Raw genomic sequence first — 20,936 nt, 5'->3', positions numbered from 1 at the left:
GCAGCAGTGGGAAGGTCCCGCTGACACCTCAGGCTGAGCTGCGGAATGAGTTTGTCCCAACCGCCCGGACACTCAGTTAGCGAGAGGCAGCGGAGTGAGCGGCTGGGGGAGCATGGCTGCCGATGAGTATGGTGAGTGCCGGGGATCAGTGCCGGGGATCGGTGCCGGGGAACGGGGGGGCCCCTTTCTCTGTCCTCCTATTGCCCCACTTACACCAGTTTGCTTTATGCACTTAAAACCTGTCATATACCAGTGTCCCCATATGACACCAGTTACCCCCCACTTAATACCAGTGTCTCCATAACTGTCACCTATTACGCTCCCACTTAATACCAGTATCCCCATCACTGACACCTGTTACCCCCCACTTAATACCAGTGTCCCCATAACTGTCACCTATTATGCTCCCACTTAATACCAGTATCCCCCATCACTGACACCTGTTACCCTCCCACTTAATACCAGTGTCTCATCACTGACACCTGTTACCCTCCCACTTAATACCAGTGTCCCCCATCAATGACACCTGTTACCCCCCACTTAATACCAGTATCCCCCATCACTGACACCTGTTACCCCCCCCCACTTAATACCAGTTTCCCCCATCACTGACACCTGTTACCCCCCCACTTAATATCCTTAAACGTGTGAACCCCGTTTAATAGCAGTCACCCTACCGCTGAACTTGTTACTCCACATTCTACCTCATCGTGTCGCTCTCTGACCCCCCCCCGTGTCACCCCATTTACTGCCCAGTATAACCCAGTAATGGGGTTACACCCCATTCACAGCAGTCGCCCGGTTTCTAAAATCTGTCGCTGTATACAGAGTCTGTTCATCCCATTTCACACCAGCGCCACCTCGTTTAAAACCAGTATCGAATTCAATGCCGCCCCAGTGCCCCGCTGAATCCCACCAGTCCCCGTCACCCCCCCCGTCCATTCTGTGAGCGAGCGTGTTTACCTGCCGTCCCTTTATCCTTATTACCCTCCACGCGTTTTATATGTTTATTATTAGATAATGTTGTTTCCTCTTTCTTATTTTTATTGTTTTCTCCCCAAATGATGCCCTGTGTAACCAGTTTAACCAGTTAATCCTCCACCCGCTTCCTGTGTGTCCCCTTTCATTGTCTCAATAACACAGAACCTGCCAGCAGATCGGCCCCATTCGGCCCCCGTCTAGTCGCCCACTTCTCCTGCTGTAAAGACTCAAACCTTAATCAGTCGTTGGTCTCGTCTTAGATTCAGGAGCCGTATGTCTATCCCATGCATGTTTAATACCCTCACTGTATGACCCTCTACCACTTCTGCTGGGAGGCTGCTCCACTTATCTACTACCCTATTGGTAGAGTAAAACTTCCTTACATTCCATCTGAGCCTCTGACCCAAAGAACAATGTGATCCTGGAATTTCAGTCGCCCCCATTGTTGTGTCCGCTTTAAATATTCCCCCACCATAGAAGACGTGGCAATTGACACGCGTTTCTTGGCTTCGCTCTCAGCCGTAATCCTGAAAAATCTTTTTTTTAATTTTTATTATTTATTTTATATTTTTTTTGTGATTTTCCTCACAGTAACAGGGCAGCGCGGCGTTATTCTATAGAATGTCTTTATTGCCGTAATTCGCTGTGGGGGTGCGTGATCCCTCGCGATGTATTTATTACACTGGGGTCAGAATTCTGAGTGATTAGTAACGTTTTAACTTTTAAGGCAAAAAATTCAGGAAACGTTTACTGCATGTTTATCACTTCAACAGCGCTATATTTAACAATAAATTAAATAAAAAATATATATAATAAATAAAATATAAAACAAATAAAACATATATAAAATAAATAAAAAATATATAATAAATACATTTAAAAAAATATATATATATATAATAAATAAAATATATAATAAATTAAAATATACGGTATATAATGTTTATAGAAATATATATATTTCGTCAATATTATTTCTGTTACTGTATTATTGTTTTTTATAATATTTATTGTATTTTTTATTATATATTGGTTTTTTTAAATACAATAGATTTAAAAAAATCTATATTTTAAATTCAGCAGACACCGTGGGGTAGCACCGTTTTATATCTGAAAGAGTTAAAGTCTTGTTATTATTCGAGCTCTGAGCCCGTTTCCTGATATATATATATATATATCTAGATTTCTCAGAGATTTATTTTTGAGATGAAATAGTCCAAAGTGTGTTTTTTGCATTATTTTAATTGAAGCCGAGCTCTGGGGCAGGAGCGACTAAATGCAGCTACTTCCGGGGTAGAAACCCAGCGATTCAAGGTCATTTCCCCCAAAATAGAGGTGTTTTTTTTTCCATCAACTTCCTCCATCTCTGGGTATGGAAAGCGAATTCAAATCAGAGCTGCGTTCTTCTGCGCCTTTAACCCTTATACTGCCAGAGAGACCATCCAGGCGCACACATGTTTGTAGCACTGCTGCTCTGCTGCTCTAGGGATCACCAGGGAGGAATCAGGGGTTAGTTCGGCAGCACAGGGTTAATGCGTCATCTATTTTTATGGAGTCGTCCTGTGCTGCTCCGGTTTAATATCTAATGGAGCCCAGAGAAGTTTTTCAAGAGACCCAACTTCCTCATAAAGGCGGCAAAAATGTGTGCTGCATCCGCCATGATGCCCCCCCCCATTCCTCTCTGAATGCCCCAAGGAGACTCGGCCCCTCATTAACACTTATTATCTAGATAACAATCGGTGGTAAAAACCTGACTTTCAGTCCAAGCCGGACCGGTGCCTGAAAAAATATCCCCCCATGCAAGACGTCCCTTTCTACCCCCACAAAGAGCAGTTAATTCACCAAATACCCCATATGGCATCTCTCACGCATCGTTGAGGCTTCCTTAAAGCCCCAGTCAGGGACCAGACCCTGGTGGGCAGGTGGCCATGCCTCAGACCCTGGCCACCTCCGGCCCCCGACTCACCCACCTCTCACAATTTGTGGCCAACTAAAATGTGGGGGGGGGCACAGAGCGGATCTCAAGTGGATTCTAGCTTGGAGGGGGGGCAATTCCCCATTTAGAAGCCCAGGCAACTAAAAAGCGTCGTCATGGGTCAACCAGCAGGAACGGGATGCCGGTTTCCAGGGCGACTGCTCCGCTGCTTTTCTTCTAGCCCTGTTTCCGTGGCGTCTGAAAGATGACAAAGAGGCTTAAATCTGAGCTGGGGATCGCGCCGGCGTCCCTCCCTGGTGATTAGGAGGATTTACACGCGGAGGCCAGGCTGTGAGATGGCCCCAGGGCCTCTTTTTCTATAGGGATGATCCTTAATTGCACCTAGTTCCAGGGCAGACAGCGTTTCTCTTTTAGCTCCTCCCCCGGCTGCCTTTCCTGGAAGCAGGGAGCGTACTGCAGTATGCTTCTCGCACATGCTCAGTAGAGCTCCCATTCTGGTCAGTGTGTTACATCCGATTGTTCCGTGAGATGCCGTGTGGTGTGTACGTTAGATTGTGTGTACGTTAGATTGTGTGTACGTTCTGAGTGTCCATATATCCATCGCCCCCTCCTCAGGTAGAGCGCGCCGTCCCTCCAATACGCCATGGCTGAGAGATACCAGCAGCCCCCAAACAACCTATTGCAAGTCCATGTTTATACCGGGGAACATTCTGTATGAGCGGCCCCCGAGGACCCCTGGAATATTAACGCCAAATGTGTTACCATAATGGCTCTAGTACCGGTCACCATGGAAACCTGGACTTGTCATTATTTAAAGATACACTTAATTGAGTCACCTGCATTCAAGCAGGGATATCGACCATAACATAATGGGAGCAAAAGCACCATTCAAGCGTTCTGTATATGATCTGTGTGGCCCTTGAGAATCTGCCCCTTCACCCCGAGACCCTGAGATTGGGGCAAAAACCCTGAGACTCGGGGGTCAAACCAAGAGAGCTCCCAGGTATGGCCGAGAATTGAGATCTGCTGCTTCGAGTAATCGCTGCTCGCTGTATTTAATCATTAAAGTCTGTAACCTCCCGCTTCTCGACTCTGTCAATGTTTGATGAGAGAGGATTCTGGGCCCCGGCGGCCATAGAGCCCGACGAGCCCCGTGGGATTCCAGTCATCTAGGCTGGGTGATTTCTTAAACTTAATTTACAGTGAGGGCAGTAAAGGTACGGAATCCGCTGCCCAGAGAGGGGGATCCATCAGATACACCCGATCCCTCCATAAAATAATTTCCCCCCCAAGTGGCAAAATCCGAAAAATAGCTTAATTGGGGTTTTTTGGCTTCTTCTGGATTAAAAGAAGAAGGATCAGTAAAAGGGGGTCTGTATAACCATTCTGACCCCTAATACAAGAGGTTCGTGGGGCAGTGGGCTATAGGGCCAACAGAAGGACTGTCTCTATTAAAGAGGGATACTTGGGAGCTATGTTACCAGGTAAGATACAAACATTCTTCACTCAGATCTCCCACGCGTGGAATCCTGGACTCGTCATTATTTAAAGATACGCTTAATTAGGCCACCTGCATTCAAGCAGGGATGTCAACCAGAACATACTGGGAGCAAAAGCACCAACTGGGAGTCATATATGATCACAGCGGGGGGTCCTGAGAATCTACCCCTTCACCCCGAGATTGGGGGCAGAGACTCGGGGTCACACGCTGAGAGGTATGGCCGTCACACATGTCCTGTCGGGTATGATATGGTGATATATAGTATGTGAATGTGAGGACGGCTGAGACTGCTGTGAGTGTAGGTGATGGGTGATATATAGTATGTGTGCTGGGTGAGGACGGCTGAGGCTGCTGTGAGTGTTGGAGATGGGTCATATATAGTATGTGTGCTGGGTGAGGACGGCTGAGGCTGCTGTGAGTGTAGGAGATGGGTCATATATAGTATGTGAATGTGAGGACGGCTGAGGCTGCTGTGAGTGTAGGAGATGGGTGATATATAGTATGTGAATGTGAGGACGGCTGAGGCTGCTGTGAGTGTAGGAGATGGGTGATATATAGTATGTGTGCTGGGTGAGGACGGCTGAGGCTGCTGTGAGTGTAGGAGATGGGTGATATGGTGATATATAGTATGTGTATGTGAGGACGGCTGAGGCTGCTGTGAGTGTAGGAGATGGGTGATATATAGTATGTGTGCTGGGTGAGGACGGCTGAGGCTGCTGTGAGTGTAGGAGATGGGTGATATGGTGATATATAGCATGTGTATGTGAGGACGGCTGAGGCTGCTGTGAAGTGCCCCACTCAGGGGAGCATCTCCATGGAGCTCTTTGTTGCCTCTAATTACTGCTTCGCTTCCAGGAATGGTGACGCAATAAATTCATGTTGGTTCCGGGTCTGCTGTCACCCGGCGGCCCGCGAGCTGCCGGCTCCACACGGCAACCCGAATAATAATAATAACAATAATAATAATCATTAATAATAATAATTCATAATAACAGTGCCATCTCTTGAATACAGCGCACGGCTTACGAGCTGCCGACTACACAGAGCGGCCGGAATAATAATAATAATCAATGTAATAATTTATAATAGCGCGCGCCGCTTTCCTTTACCCCTCTGCCCCTTCTCTCCCTCTGTCACTTCTTTCTTGCTCACTCGTTCTCTCTCCTATTCTTTTTCTTTATCCCTCTTCTCTTTGTTTTCCCTGCACTCTCACTCTTCATCCTCCCTCTCTCCCCCTTTCTCTCTCGCTCTCCCCCTTTCTCTCTCTCTCTCTCTCTCTCTCTCTCTCTCTCCATCCCTTCCTCTCTTCTCTCTCTCCACCTCTCCTTTAATAAACCCCCCTCGCTCGTTGAAGTAAATAGGGCAGTGTTTGCTCGGTAGTCGTTTGGTGTTTCTTGTGAAAGCACGCGGACTCTTTTTGTTTTCCTCCCTTTTGGCCGGGGTGGGGGGGGGGTACTATGATGTGCGTTACATTATATGGAATAGAGTGCTAGCTTCTGGGTCGCTCGGTTTGCTCGCCAGCTCAGTGCATAAAACAGATCTCTATTGCCCTTGATCCGGTTTGCGGCTGTGATCGTAGACATCACCGCCGAGTATAATCATTAACCCTTTACTGGCAGGAGTCCAGCAGGCTGGCTTAAGGAAGCGCTGCTATAAATACCTTTTTCTGCGAGGCTTTTGTGTTTTGGGCCAAAACTTCCTTGTGACGTCAATGAGAGCGAGCAGGTGGGGGCTAAAGAGGGAGCAATTACCACTGCTGGGGCAGTTACAATAAATGTACGAAGGGGGGGGGGTCGTCGGTATGGCCACTGCTGCCTATGGGGCATTTGGTGAAGTAATTGCCACACAGTGTACATTAAGTCTCGAGCCCCCTAGGGTCTTGTAGCGCCCCCTTCTCCTGCATACAGTGATCGGGGTCGCCTATATTGATGAGGGTGATGAGAGTGGAGGTTTTAATGAAAAAATAGCAATGGGATGGGATTCTGTGTAGAGCCGGGATAAGGATGATGGGAGTTAGAGCGGTATGGCGGGCCCCGGTGCTCTGTATGAGTGTAGATGTTCCGGGTATAGGGTTCTCTTGCGTTTGTTCTGGAATATAATGGAAGCGCGGCCCCTCCCTGTGTATACACTGATACCGCGAGCCGTGCGCGCATGAAGAAATGCCCGACGTGTCAATAGAACTATTGTTGCCCCGAGTCTTGTGACCGCAGGGCAGGTGGGGTCGGGATGGGATCGGGTGTCGTGCACCCACCCGCTATGACCGTGACTCCCAGGCAGCCTCCTGGCTGGCTGAGCATTGTGAGATTTGACCGTTAATACCAGATGCAGTGCTTGCTTTGGGGGCTGAGTATAAAAGGGGCAGAGGAAAGGGCGCTGAGGGGTTTTGCTTTAAATATCATCAATAATAATGGGTTTATTTACCCCGTTTAATTTATAAAGCCGTTTCCTGCTGTTTCTATATACATTATCGGGGCTTTTAGGGCCGTAGAACCCTGCGATCCCCTCATACCCAGCAAACATTCCGAGATCCTAGAAAAGAGGGGCATCAGGGGGATTAATAGGGACTGTCCTTGCTGAACCGGGACACTTGGGACATGTTGTTTATAAACACATTCTTCTCGCTGGGTGTGGATCAGGGTTATCATCAGCGTCCAAGGTTACGTGTATCGCGTATCGTATCCGCGAGTAATTTCCTGATAAGAGGCCGATATACGCGGTAATTATCCCCATAAAAGCCCAGATAACCTCATTAAAGAGGGCGGGGGAGGGGAAGCACCGGATCGTCATAGTAAATACAGGGGACAGGAGAGGAATGGGGGGGGTGTGGGGGGCAGTCTGCGGGGGGTAATACAGTGAGGGTATTAAACATGCATGGGATAGACATCCGGCTCCTGAATCTAAGACGAGACCAACGACTGGTTAAGGTTTGAGTCATTGGCAGGAGAAACGGATTTTGATTTTATGCATGCGCGGGGACGTCTTCCAAGCTGTATAGACCCAGCACTGGATACATACATGGAGACCGCCGGCACCAGGACCCCCAAATTCTGTATTCCCACCCCTGCCCTCGCCCCGTCCCCTGCCCTCGCCCCGTCATATTCCGCGTCTCTCACTCGTTTCTTCCTTCTCTAGGGGAACCTGCTAAATATGACCCGACTTTCAAGGGGCCGATCAAGTCCCGGTGAGTGACCCCCCCTTTCTCGTGTCGTTTTGTACGTTTCTGTCTTGTTTCGGCTCCTGTAACCGGAGATCTCGCCCTCCAGGAGCTGCACCGATATCATCTGCTGCGTCCTCTTCATGGTTTTTATACTGGGGTACATCGCCGTTGGAATATTGGGTAAGAAATGTCAGAAACGGTGAATTATAGAGTTCCGGGGGTTATATTACTGTATACAGCGCTGGGGGGTTATTACTGTATACAGCGCGGGGGTTATATTACTGTATACAGCGCTGGGGGGTTATTACTGTATACAGCGCTGGGGGGTTATATTACTGTATACAGCGCTGGAGGGTTATATTACTGTATACAGTGCTGGGGGTTATATTACTGTATACAGTGCTGGGGGGTTATATTACTGTATACAGCGCTGGGGGTTATATTACTGTATACAGTGCTGGGGGTTATATTACTGTATACAGTGCTGGGGGTTATATTACTGTATACAGTGCTGGGGGGTTATATTACTGTATACAGCGCTGGGGGGTTATATTACTGTATACAGCACTGGGGGTTATATTACTGTATACAGCGCTGGGGGTTATATTACTGTATACAGCGCTGGGGGTTATATTACTGTATACAGCGCTGGGGGGTTATTACTGTATACAGCGCTGGAGGGTTATATTACTGTATACAGCGCTGGGGGTTATATTACTGTATACAGCGCTGGGGGGTTATATTACTGTATACAGCGCTGGGGGTTATATTACTGTATACAGCGCTGGGGGTTATATTACTGTATACAGCGCTGGGGGTTATATAACTGTATACAGTGCTGGGGGTTATATTACTGTATACAGCGCTGGGGGTTATATTTCTGTATACAGCGCTGGGGGTTATATTACTGTATACAGCGCTGGGGGGTTATATTACTGTATACAGCGCTGGGGGTTATATTACTGTATACAGCGCTGGGGGTTATATTACTGTATACAGCGCTGGGGGTTATATTACTGTATACAGCGCTGGGGGTTATATAACTGTATACAGCACTGGGGGGTTATATTACTGTATACAGCGCTGGGGGTTATATTACTGTATACAGCGCTGGGGGGTTATATTACTGTATACAGTGCTGGGGGTTATATTACTGTATACAGTGCTGGGGGTTATATTACTGTATACAGCCCTGGGGGTTATATTACTGCATACAGCGCTGGGGGGGTTATATTACCGTATACAGCGCTGGGGGTTATATTACTGTATACAGCGCTGAGGGTTATATTACTGTATACAGCGCTGGGGGGTTATATTACTGTATACAGCGCTGAGGGTTATATTACTGTATACAGTGCTGGGGGTTATATTACTGTATACAGCGCTGGGGGTTATATTACTGTATACAGCGCTGGGGGTTATATTACTGTATACAGCGCTGGGGGTTATATTACTGTATACAGTGCTGGGGTTATATTACTGTATACAGCGCTGGGGGGTTATATTACTGTATACAGCGCTGGGGGGGTTATTACTGTATACACCACTGGGGGGGGTTATATTACTGTATACAGCGCTGGGGGGGTTATATTACTGTATACAGCGCTGGGGTTTATATTACTGTATACAGCGCTGGGGGGTTATTACTGTATACAGCGCTGGGGGGTTATTACTGTATACAGCGCTGGGGGGTTATTACTGTATACAGCGCTGGGAGTTATTACTGTATACAGCGCTGGGGGGGGTTATTACTGTATACAGCAGTCCCTGTGATCTCCGCGTCACAGTAGTCTCTTTCTGCTATCTTATCGTGAAGGATATCTCGCAGACTTGCTGAGGGTTTGTGGCCGGAGGAAGGACTTTCTGTTATCACGGCAGATAAGGCGGTTAGAGAGTGACGGGCGATCTCGCTGCAGAGTGAGCGTCGCCCCCAGCCGAGGGTAACCTAACCCTCCGTAATGACGCCATGCAAATCTCTCGCTCGGGGCATTGGGACAAACCGGAACCCTCTGCCCATGACAGGCGATGTATCGGCACACGCGGAAGCCGTGTAACCCGTGTTTACGTGTCACGCATTGTCACAAAAGCAGAGCAAATATTTCACTGTGTGATTAACGCAGCACAGGAGTCTTCAGACAGCGTGCCAGCCGCCCAGCAACAAGCGCATGCCAGGGGCAACAAGCGCATGCAATCAGTTTGCCCCAAGTCTAGAGGCAGCTCCGGGGGGGGCGCCTCCATGTTACCCGAGCAGGGGGTACTCGGGGGGGGGGGGTGCATCACCAGGACCGTGCGGCTTCCGCACTCCTCTGTGAGTCGGTTTCTATGGGGGCCGGTGGTTCGTGGGATGTGCCAGCCGTGCTGCCACGGGCGCTGCGTACGGGATAGTTTACCGGAACGTTGTTTGTTTGTCCCCAGCTTGGTTACACGGAGATCCGCGGCAGGTAATTTACCCCAGAAACTCCACCGGGATGTACTGCGGAATCGGGGAGAACGCGTAAGTGATTGCCCTCCACCTCTTTCTATCTCCCTCTCCCCCCCCGTCTCCTTCTCCGTAACGCGCTCTCCTTGTTTCAGCGAGAAGCCCTTCGTTCTCTATTACAATATTCTCAAGTGTATCAACATCCTGACGTCTGCGATGAATGGATTCCAGTGCCCCACCACCCAGGTAACCCCCCTAAATCACCATTTAATATTGCCCCGATCTACTAAACAAACCCCCGACTCCTTATCATACTGCCTGTGAGGAACAATAGAACAGCTCAGTCTCATTCACCCAGTCGGACTCTCTGACTAATGAAAGTCTATGGAGGAACAGACTTCATTAGCATCGCCATAAAGCATCAGCTCAGTGTGGTGTGTTAGCAGGAAAGTCACCGACCGACCAACATAACTGTATACAGCGCTGGGGGTTATATTACTGTATACAGCGCTGGGGGTTATATTACTGTATACAGCGCTGGAGGTTATTACTGTATACAGCGCTGGGGGTTATATTACTGTATACAGCGCTGGGGGTTATTACTGTATACAGCGCTGGGGTTTTTTACTGTGTAGAGCGCTTGGGGGTTATATTACTGTATACATCGCTGGGGGTTATATTACTGTATACAGCGCTGGGGGTTATATTACTGTATACAGCGCTGGGGGTTATATTACTGTATACAGCGCTGGGGGTTATATTACTGTATACAGCGCTGGGGGGTTATATTACTGAATACAGCGCTGGGGGTTATATTACTGTATACAGCGCTGGGGGTTATATTACTGTATACAGTGCTGGGGGTTATATTACTGTATACAGCGCTGAGGGTTATTACTGTATACAGCGCTGGGGTTTATTGCTGTATACAGTGCTGGGGGTTATATTACTGTATACAGCGCTGGGGGGGTTATATTACTGTATACAGCGCTGGGGGTTATATTACTGTATACAGCGCTGGGGGTTATATTACTGTATACAGCGCTGGGGGGGTTATTACTGTATACAGCGCTGGGGGTTATATTACTGTATACAGCGCTGGGGGTTATTACTGTATACAGCGCTGGGGGTTATATTACTGTATACAGCGCTGGGGGTTATATAACTGTATACAGCGCTGGGGGTTATATTACTGTATACAGCGCTGGGGGTTATATTACTGTATACAGCGCTGGGGGTTATATTACTGTATACAGCGCTGGGGGTTATATCATTGTATACAGCGCTGGGGGGTTATTACTGTATACAGCCCTGGAGGGTTATATTACTGTATACAGTGCTGGGGGTTATATAACTGTATACAGCGCTGGGGGTTATATTACTGTATACAGCGCTGGGGGTTATATTACTGTATACAGCGCTGGGGGTTATATTACTGTATACAGCGCTGGGGGTTATATTACTGTATATAGTGCTAGGGATTATATTACTGTATACAGCGATGGGGGTTATATTACTGTATACAGCGCTGGGGTTTTTTTACTGTGTAGAGCGCTTGGGGGTTATATTACTGTATAAAGCGTCGGGGGGGGTTATATTACTGTATAAAGCGTCGGGGGGGGTTATATTACTCTATACAGTGCCCGGGGGGGGGGGATATAATATTGTCCGTCTCTGCATGTGACTGCTTTTTCTGTGGATCCTCCAGGTCTGCGTCGCGGAATGTCCTTCGAGTTTGAAGTTTTCTAAACCCGGTGAAGCCCCCGCCCGGGCGTTTGCGCAGGAATATTGCCAGCCGCAGATTAATCTGTCAGACACCAGAGAGGTGAGGCCAGCGGGGACCCCCGACCAGGAGAGAGACGGGCTGTGACTCCCATCAAACTCCACCGAACGTGACCCCCCCAACATGATGCAGAGGCGTCTTCTATATCACATAGCCTGCCCGTATACCCCAGTAATATGCGTGAAACAAGAGGCCGTCATCTAAAACCAGACGGTCAGAGGTTTACACGTAATGTAAGGGTGCTAGATAAGTGGAACAGCCTCCCAGCAGAAGTGGTAGAGGTTAATACAGTGAGAGAATTTGATCACACATGGGATAGGCATACGGCTCCTGGATCATCTTTTCTGTTTTAAGATACATTGTTTGTGTAATTGTTGCATTTTTATGTCTTTTTTTCTTCTGACAGACCGTCATTTCGATTATCGAGAAGGAGCTGTGTCCCCCGTTTGTTCTCCCCTCCAAGCCCTGTGAGTATTGTAATGTCAGCGTGTGAGGATGAGCGCGCGTGTGAGGATGAGCGCGCGTGTACGTTTTGGGTGTGTGCGCCGCTGCTCATGCAGCCAATCAGGGAGAGCTTGCAGGAGAACTGTTCATTCATCCGCCTCGCTCCACCATTCATTAGAGGCCGAAGGAGGCCGGTTTCTGCCCCTGATTTTAACTATACATTGTACAGGGCCAGCCACGATCTCTGGGGATGGCCCTTTGTAAAGTACAGCGAAGGAGCTGAAACAGAACTCTTCCTTTAGTGAATAGACCCGAGGCTCTGCGGTCGTGACTGAAGGACGTGGGGGTTTATTCACTAAACGGGAGAGTCGTGTTTCATTTTATAATCTATACAGAAACCCGATAACCCGGCTAATCCCTCGCCCAAAAGGTTTATTTTTGCCTTCATTTCCTCTTCCCCTCTCGCCCTCCGGTGCTCGGCGCTGCCCAGACATGCCTATTAAACGGGGGAGGGGCAGGGAACGCGCAGGTGATTGCACCCGAAACACGCAGTCAGGGGACTGTTTGCCGGACTGCGGTTACAAGGACATCTGACTACTCTAGAGAAATTCTCCCAATCTGTCTGGAGCGAGCGTCAGACACGGAACGTGGAGATCTAGAACTGTTCTGTCTGTGGTAGCCGAGGGGGTTGGAGAGGCGACCCCCCCCTCTTACCTCTCCTCTCTACAGTAACTAAGAGCGAGGAAGCACTAAAGAGTTAAACGATTGGGTTCTCAGGAGTTCATCGGGTTCCGCGTTCCAAGTCGCTTCCTGTTGAGTTCCCGTTGAAGCCACCGGGGATCTAGAACTTACCCCCCCTCATTGTTAAACACTCCTTCGCTTATAGAGTTGGGTTTTATGGGGGCAGAGTGGGCTGGGTTATTGTTAGCTCCTCCCATTTGTAGATGCACAGCCCACGCCCCTTGGTACCATAGCTCATTGGTGACCTTTAATTCCATCTTGGGATGGGGTAGCACGGAACCCCTGCCCTCCCAGACCTTGTGCCGCGGTGACCCGCTTTGTGTCTGGAAGTCGGCGGGTTCTGGGTCTTTTGATTGGTTCAGGGAAGCTCTATCTGGGGCTAGCGATAGGATGTTATCGTTGCCACTTTTTGCCACACACCTCAAACCCCTAAATATGAGAATATTGTTAATAAATCGTATCTGGATACATGGCCGCTGGGCGGCCGCTGGTCTTAAAGTGACAGAGCCCCTTTTACTGTCTCAGGGCCCGCTGTCTGTAGCGTATCTCGGGTCACGCGTGTGAAGTGCGATACGATAACGGAATAACACAACATGATAGATATTCAAGAAGCCATTTGTGTTCTAAACGAATCGACAAACAGACGGAATCAATACAGAGCAGATAAGATAAGAGTCCTCGCGGGGTTAATGCATGAGACGGAGAGAAAACCCCCGGGCAGCGCATGCGCGAGTATATAGCACCGCCGAGCACCTCTCAGAACAACCTCCTACACTCAGCTTTCCCTTCTAAACATTATCTGTCATGTATAGCTGCCGAGTGTCCCGATTTATAGTAATCAATACTGGAAATCCCGTGAGTTTCTTATTAATGGCCCCATTTACTAATGAATAAGAATGTCGGCGTGTGATCGGGATATCCTGAGGCCGGGATGGCCCTGTCCGCGTGCGACCGCTCTGCTGGCATCTCACCTGCTGTCACCTACCATGATGTGTGTGTAGATCGTAACATTTATTTACTTTACTGAGAGTGGTTAAGTGGAGCAGCCTCCCAGAAGTGGTAGAGGTTAACAGCGTGGGGTGGCGTACGCCTCGGGTAAAGTCATGGCTTCTGTCGGTAGATGAGGTTTAGCCGCATTCCATTCTAGATTCTCTACTTTTCTGGTTTATTCCCAGCGCCAGACCATTAAAGGGTTAAACCGATCACAGCAGCAAACAATAGCCCTGGTAACCCGAGCCGATCTTTATGTCCGGTTTGATTCCGTGTGCCGGCGCAGCCTTGGGGCATCGCGGATGTCGGTTACCACGGCTCCCGAGACTTACCGACGTGGAGTCTGACTGCAGGTGTTACGGGGTTAATTCCCATAAACCGGCCTCCAGGTGTTACGGGGTTATCGACCCTGCACAATGAATAGTTAACCCTGCGTGGGGTCGGCCCTGCGGAATACAGACTGGTGTCAGGGAAATGAAACTGCAACTTCCCTGCAAACTCCCACCAGAGGGAATACGCCCCTGTCTGTCAATGTGTAGCTCTGGATGATGGTGGTTGGCGTGTGCTTGGTACTCTGTAAGTTGGTAGTGGTTGGCGTGTGCGCATCGCTCTGTATGTTGGTGGTTGGCTGTGCGTGTCGCTCTGTATGTTGGTGGTTGGCGTGTGCGCATCGCTCTGTATGTTGGTGGTTGGCGTGTGCGTATCGCTCTGTATGTTGGTGGTTGGTGTGTGCGCATCGCTCTGTATGTTGGTGGTTGGCGTGTGCGTGTTGCTCTGTATGTTGGTTGGCGTGTGCGCATCGCTCTGTATGTTGTTGGTGGTTGGTGTGTGCGCGTCGCTCTGTATGTTGGTGGTGGTTGGCGTGTGCATGTCGCTCTGTATGTTGTTGGTGGTTGGCGTGTGCATGTCGCTCTGTATGTTGGTGGTGGTTGGCGTGTGCATGTCGCTCTGTATGTTGGTGGTGGTTGGCGTGTGCATGTTGCTCTGTATGTTGGTGGTGGTTGGCGTGTGCGTGTCGCTCTGGAGCCGGTATATACAGAATCTCCTCTTAGTTTTTAACAGATGTTTCCCGAATATCAGCGATCCGCTGCCCAGCGATTTCAATTTCGATTCCCTCACCTCAGAGGAGATAGAAGCCAGGATCGTCAACGGAACCAAGTGAGAGACGCTGCGCCTTTCTGCCCCCCCCGCCTGTGCCTTTCTGCCCCCCCCTGCCTGTGCCTTTCTGCCCCCCCCCTGCCTGTGCCTTTCTGCCCCCCCCCTGCCTGTGCCTTTCTGCCCCCCCGCCTGTGCCTTTCTGCCCTCTGTTTTTTGTCTCCCGCGCTCCCTTCTCACCCGTCTCCTCTCTCTCCCCGTTGCTCTCCCCGCTCTCTTTTTGTCTCCCGCGCTCCCTTCTCACCCGTCTCTTCTCTCTCCCCGTTGCTCTCCCTGCTCTCTTTTTGTCTCCCGCGCTCCATTCTCACCCGTCTCTTCTCTCTCCCCGTTGCTCTCCCTGCTCTCTTTTTGTCTCCGGCGCTCCCTTCTCACCCGTCTCTCTCCCCTCTCGCTCTCCCCCCTCTCGCTCTGTTTCAGGCAGGTTCTGGAATCCTTCAATCTTCAGAATTTGGGGAAAAAGATCTTTGAAGATTTTGCCAAATCCTGGTCCTGGATCCTCATGTGAGTCTCATAGGTGACAACACACCCGGCCCTCTGCACCGGTCACCCCGGGTAGTAACCCTTTTAGTGACAGCTCATTGCCCCCGTCTCCATGCTGCACCCATGTGGGGGCGGTTCCCCAGTAATACCCCCCGTCTCCATGCTGCCCCCCTGGGGGCGGTTGCCCAGTAATACCCCCGGGTGGACCTGACTCTCCCTTTCTCCCCCAGAGCTCTGGCGATTGCCATGGTGGTCAGCCTCCTGTTCCTCCTCCTGCTCCGGTTCACGGCCGGGATCCTCGTCTGGGTTCTCATCGTCGGAGTCATCGGGGTCATCGGATACGGTAGGAGCCCCAATCATCGCCCCCCGGCCCCCACGGACTCTCTTCCTCCGTGTATTCATCCTTCTCCATGGCCGGTCTGCTCGCCGAGCGCACTCTCTCCCACCTACCTTCATATAATGATTGGAGACCCCCTCACCCCTCCGTCTCTACCCAGTTTCTGTCTGCGCTCTAAACTTCACTCACTCTACACCCTGGCTAACTCTGTCCTCTCTCACTCTAAAGCGCAGACACTCCGTCCTCTCTCACTCTAAAGCGCGGACACTCTGTCCTCTCTCACTCTAAAGCGCGGACACTTCGTCCTCTCTCACTCTAAAGCGCGGACACTCCGTCCTCTCTCACTCTAAAGCGCGGACACTCCGTCCTCTCTCACTCTAAAGCGCGGACACTCCGTCCTCTCTCACTCTAAAGCGCGGACACTCTGTCCTCTCTCGCTCCTGCCCCTCCTCCGTGGTTGTCTCTGATTGCCGTACCCCGGGGGTATTTGTCTCGTAGGAATCTATCACTGTTACATGGAGTACAGCACCCTGAGCAAGAGCGGCCAGTCGGTGGCCGACGTGGGCTTCACGTTTAACTTCGGAGTTTACTTCAGAGTGAAGGAGACGTGGCTGGCTATCTGTGAGTAACACTGCCCCCCCGCTAATACCCAGTGCCCCCCCCGCTAATACCCACTAAGCGTAGCCCCCCAGTGCCCCCGCTAATACCCCCCCCAGTGCCCCCTGTGAATCCAATCCAGTTATATATAATCAATGCCTTTTGTTACCCTCTTGCCCTGCGTCGCGTCGGCTGCGGAGTTATTGCCCCTTCCCGTTATTATTCACTAACGTTGCCCCCCGTTTTCCCGGCAGTAATAATACTCGCGGTGGTGGAAGCCGTCCTCCTGTTACTCCTACTCTTCCTCCGGAAACGCATCCTCATCGCGATCGCTCTCATTAAAGAAGCCAGCAAGTGAGTGAGGAGGGGAGGAAAGGACGCTGCCGGCGGGGGAGGGGCAGTTTGTACTCACGTGTTTGCCCTTCTTTTTGCCCCCTCTCCGCAGAGCCATCGGCCATATCATGTCCTCTCTGTTCTATCCCATCGTGACGTTCGTGCTGCTCCTCGTCTGCATAGCGTACTGGGGGATGACCGCCCTGTATCCTTCCATCGCTTTTTGGGGCTGCTCTTTTTCCGCGGGGAGGAATAAGGTCGGGGTTTATGGATGGGGGGGGTAATCCCTATCAGATTTTATTCTGTTCCCTTAACCCCTCCACGACCAGATACCTGGCGACGTCGGGTGCCCCGCTATACCGAGTCTCCACGCCGAACACCAGCCTCCCGGGATGTGGCGGCATCAACGGCAACCAGACCTGCGAGCCAACGGTGAGGGCACGCGGAACATAGATAAACCCGGGGAGGAAAAACTAGCATCAAAGAGAGTATGACATCATAGAAAAGCCACACGCCGAGCATTTTAACCGCCATGTCTGAAGCGACGCCTGCAGGCGGCCAATAGGGCTTTATTCATGTAATTGTGGGGCAAAGATATTTCTGAATGTTTTATGGCACCCACCGTACCTCGCAACTGCCCTGATTCACACAGACCAGTCCCGATTTTTATTTTATTTTTTTATTTTATTTTTTTTGGGGGGGGGGCGCGGACCTCAATTGACGATCTCGTTCTCGCCATCAGAGCTTCAACGCCTCGAGCACGTCCTGCCCGTGGGCTCGCTGCATCTTCTATAAGTACAACAACGAGGGTCTCTACCAGACCAACCTCTTCAACCTCCAGATCTACAACGTCATCGGCTTCCTGTGGTGCATGAACTTCGTCATCGCGCTCGGGCAGTGCGTCCTGGCCGGCGCCTTCGCCTCCTACTACTGGGCCTTCCACAAACCCAAAGACATCCCGTACTTCCCCGTCTCGGCGGCCTTCATGAGAACATTGAGGTGAGGCTCGAGGAACGCCCTGCAGCCGCCCCGATAGTTACCCGCTGCCCCGATAGTTACCCTCCGTGTACCGCCTCTCCGCTCGCCCTCTAACGACCTCCGACCCCCTCTGCAGGTATCACACCGGGTCGCTTGCGTTCGGAGCCCTCATCCTCACCATCGTCCAGCTGATCAGAATCATCCTGGAGTATCTGGACCACAAGCTGAAGGGTAAGGCGTTTGGCCCCGGTCGGTATTCCGCGGTGGCTGTGGCGAGGTACGGATAGGCAGTCATGGAGCTGAAGGAATAAGTCCCTCTGTGTTAATAAACGTCCAGAGAAATATATATATAAATATGGCTGCCTCTCCTCTGTAGGGGCCCAGAATCCGTGCACCCGCTTCCTCCTCTGCTGTCTGAAATGCTGCTTCTGGTGTCTGGAGAAGTTCATCAAGTTCCTAAATCGAAACGCATATATTATGGTAGTACTGCGGCCCCTCGTGGCCCCCGCTTTGTGTCTGTCGCCCTCCGCCCCCGCTTTGTGTCTGTCTCCTCCGCCCCCGCTTTGTGTCTGTCGCCTCCGCCCCCGCTTTGTGTCTGTCGCCCCCGCCCCCTCTTTGTGTCTCTCCTCCTCCTCCTAAACTCATATACATATATATGTATGAAATAATACAGCCGCTGTGTAATAATGACGTGTGCGTGTGTATGTAAGTCTGTATGTATGTTCACACGCGTGTTCCAACCATTTCTTCCTCTCGTACAGATCGCGGTCTATGGGAAGAACTTCTGTGTTTCTGCTAAAAACGCCTTCAAGCTCCTGATGAGGAACATTGTGAGGTGAACATCCACGTGCTTTTTGTGAATCATTCTGAACATACGTGTAACCACGGTAACTGTATTTACCTAATGAGCATACCTGGGAACTTAACACACCCTGCCCATTTGCCCTTTAAATGGGGGTGTTTCCCGCCGGCGTTGGTGGGCAGTCCTGGCCGCATCCCACAAAGGAAGGCGCCGGGTAGCTGGAGCCAAGAAGTTCCCAGGGATGCTACTGAGAGAGTGGTAGATAAGTGGAACAGCCTCCCAGCGGAAGTGGTTAATACAGTGAGGGAATTTAAACATACTCGGCATAGGCATATAAGACAAGACCGAGGACTGAGTAAAGTTTTAGAAAAAGAGTAACAGCCGTATCGGTCCAAGAGAAATTGGATTCTGTCACTGAAGTTGCCTCCTCTCATTGGGGCAACATAGAAAAAGATTATACGAGCTTTCAGGACCTCAGAGGTCTCTTCTTCAGATGTAATGGATCTCGGTGTCCTCACGGCCCATGCAAGTGCATGCAGTCATTCTGTAACGTGTCACTCCGTTCTTTGGCGTGTTTGGTTCCTCGGCGGGGTAGTTTGAGGCGTTGTTGCCCCCGTGTCCTCACGTTCTGGGTGTCTCTGCAGGGTGGTGGTCCTGGATAAAGTCACCGATTTGCTCATATTCTTTGGGAAGCTGATCGTGGTTGGAGGAGTAGGTGAGAGGACCGCGCCGTGTATCTACCTTTTCTTCTTTGCCCCCCCCCCACCGTCTCTCTCGTGTCTTTCTTCTCATTCACAAAGCTCCTTTTCCCACTTTTTCCTCCCCATCGTCTCTTCTCCTCCTGTAACTCCTCGCCCTTTCCTCTCTGTTTCAGGAGTCCTGGCGTTTTTCTTCTTTTCTGGTCGCCTCCCGATTCCCAACGATGCCTTCAAGTCCCCGAGTCTGAATTATTACTGGATCCCCATTCTGGTGAGTGACGCCGCCGGACCTCTCACTCATCGGGGTGAAAAAACGAGTTTATATAGAATGTTGTGTGATAACATTCTCTTTTCTTCAATTTTCCCCACCAGACGGTGGTTTTTGGGTCATACATGATCGCACAGGGCTTCTTCAGCGTGTATAACATGTGCGTGGACACGCTGTTCCTCTGCTTTTGTGAGTATTATGTCATAGAGCCAGACCACAATATCACATGGTCCCTGCGCACGGGGGTCTCACTAGACTAGGAGAGAGATGCTCGAGAATGTGGTGGTATTATAGTATTCCTGATACGTAGGCCCTCCTTGGGACTTGCTGTGAGACTCGGGGCTGTACGCGGCGCTGACTCTCTTGTTTCCCTGCGCAGTGGAGGACTTGGAGCGGAACGACGGCTCGGCGGAGAAGCCGTACTATATGCCCAAGTCGCTGATGTCCATCCTGAACAAGAAGAACCGACCGCCCCAGTCCGAAGAGAAGAAGAAGAAGAGGAAGAAGAAATAGTGTCGTCCATTTTCCTACGACCTCACTTCCTGTCTGTCACCGTCACGCTAAGTCTGTGCTGACATGACTTCCTGTGTGATCAGACGTCATTTCGCTGCTGATTTTTACAAACGTCCGGATCATCCCCCGCCTCTATATATATATATAATATATAATTAATCCATACGGTATATATATATATATATATACACGGCAGAAGACGAGCTTCAAGCGTCAATCATTTCATATCTTTCACTTTTTTAAGTAGCGTGACTGAGCGAGAGGAATCGGGAACGCCGACAGAAGTGCCCTCTGTGACCTCACCGCCTCTTAGAATTCATTTCTATATGACCTCATCTGCCTTTTCTTCTCCCTTTGCCTTAATTTATGTTTCTGTAGTATGAAGTGACATCACGTTACGTGACATGATGTCATTCTTCTCCCGGGGGGGGGATTTTTAACCTCGCAAATAATCAGAGAACTTGGCCAAAGACGAGAAATCGGAAGGGGGCGGAGCTTGATTGAAGCGCACTTTACTGTGTATATAAAATGTGAATTTCTTACGGAACGCTGATTTAATGATAATAATTAATAATAATAATAATAAATAGTCCGTTTTTAAACCCATTAACCCCGTATACAAATCACGGTATACGCGACGAGTTTACGCCTGTATATACGTCTATTCTGTAAATTTGTGCATAGTTATACAGCATGAATGATATTTTCTATCCTAGATTAATAAACCGATTCGTTAAGGAAATCGTCTCGTTTCCTGCGTCGATCAGCTAAATTAATTTTATTAGCAAGAAGTTGATTTTTTTGGGGGCAATCGTAGGAAGAG

General features: G+C 49.9%; 1 protein-coding gene across 1 annotated transcript; it reads left to right on the top strand.

Moving 5' to 3' along the window:
* Positions 1 to 56: 56 nt before the first annotated feature.
* SLC44A4 (solute carrier family 44 member 4) lies at positions 57 to 20,263 on the top strand. Its single transcript, XM_053472917.1, has 22 exons — positions 57 to 131; positions 7,551 to 7,599; positions 7,682 to 7,755; positions 9,991 to 10,069; positions 10,150 to 10,240; positions 11,703 to 11,819; positions 12,184 to 12,244; positions 15,005 to 15,110; positions 15,525 to 15,608; positions 15,818 to 15,930; positions 16,423 to 16,545; positions 16,776 to 16,875; positions 16,967 to 17,059; positions 17,184 to 17,286; positions 17,597 to 17,853; positions 17,969 to 18,063; positions 18,209 to 18,312; positions 18,594 to 18,667; positions 19,279 to 19,349; positions 19,509 to 19,603; positions 19,705 to 19,789; positions 19,980 to 20,263. The coding sequence occupies exons 1-22, from the start codon at positions 113 to 115 to the stop codon at positions 20,111 to 20,113; spliced, it is 2,127 nt and encodes a 708-aa protein (XP_053328892.1). The 5' UTR covers positions 57 to 112; the 3' UTR covers positions 20,114 to 20,263.
* Positions 20,264 to 20,936: the final 673 nt, after the last annotated feature.

The sequence above is a fragment of the Spea bombifrons genome, chromosome 8, assembly GCF_027358695.1.
Source record: "Spea bombifrons isolate aSpeBom1 chromosome 8, aSpeBom1.2.pri, whole genome shotgun sequence".
In the NCBI taxonomy this organism is placed as follows: domain Eukaryota; kingdom Metazoa; phylum Chordata; class Amphibia; order Anura; family Pelobatidae; genus Spea; species Spea bombifrons.
The sequence above is the reverse complement of the archived record's forward strand: the minus strand, read 5'-3'. Positions and strand labels throughout refer to the sequence as shown.

Coding starts and splice junctions, on each gene's coding strand:
- SLC44A4 (XM_053472917.1), top strand. Junction 11,820..12,183: donor ATCTGTCAGACACCAGAGAG/GTGAGGCCAGCG, acceptor TTCTTCTGACAG/ACCGTCATTTCGATTATCGA. Junction 16,546..16,775: donor GGAGACGTGGCTGGCTATCT/GTGAGTAACACT, acceptor TTTTCCCGGCAG/TAATAATACTCGCGGTGGTG.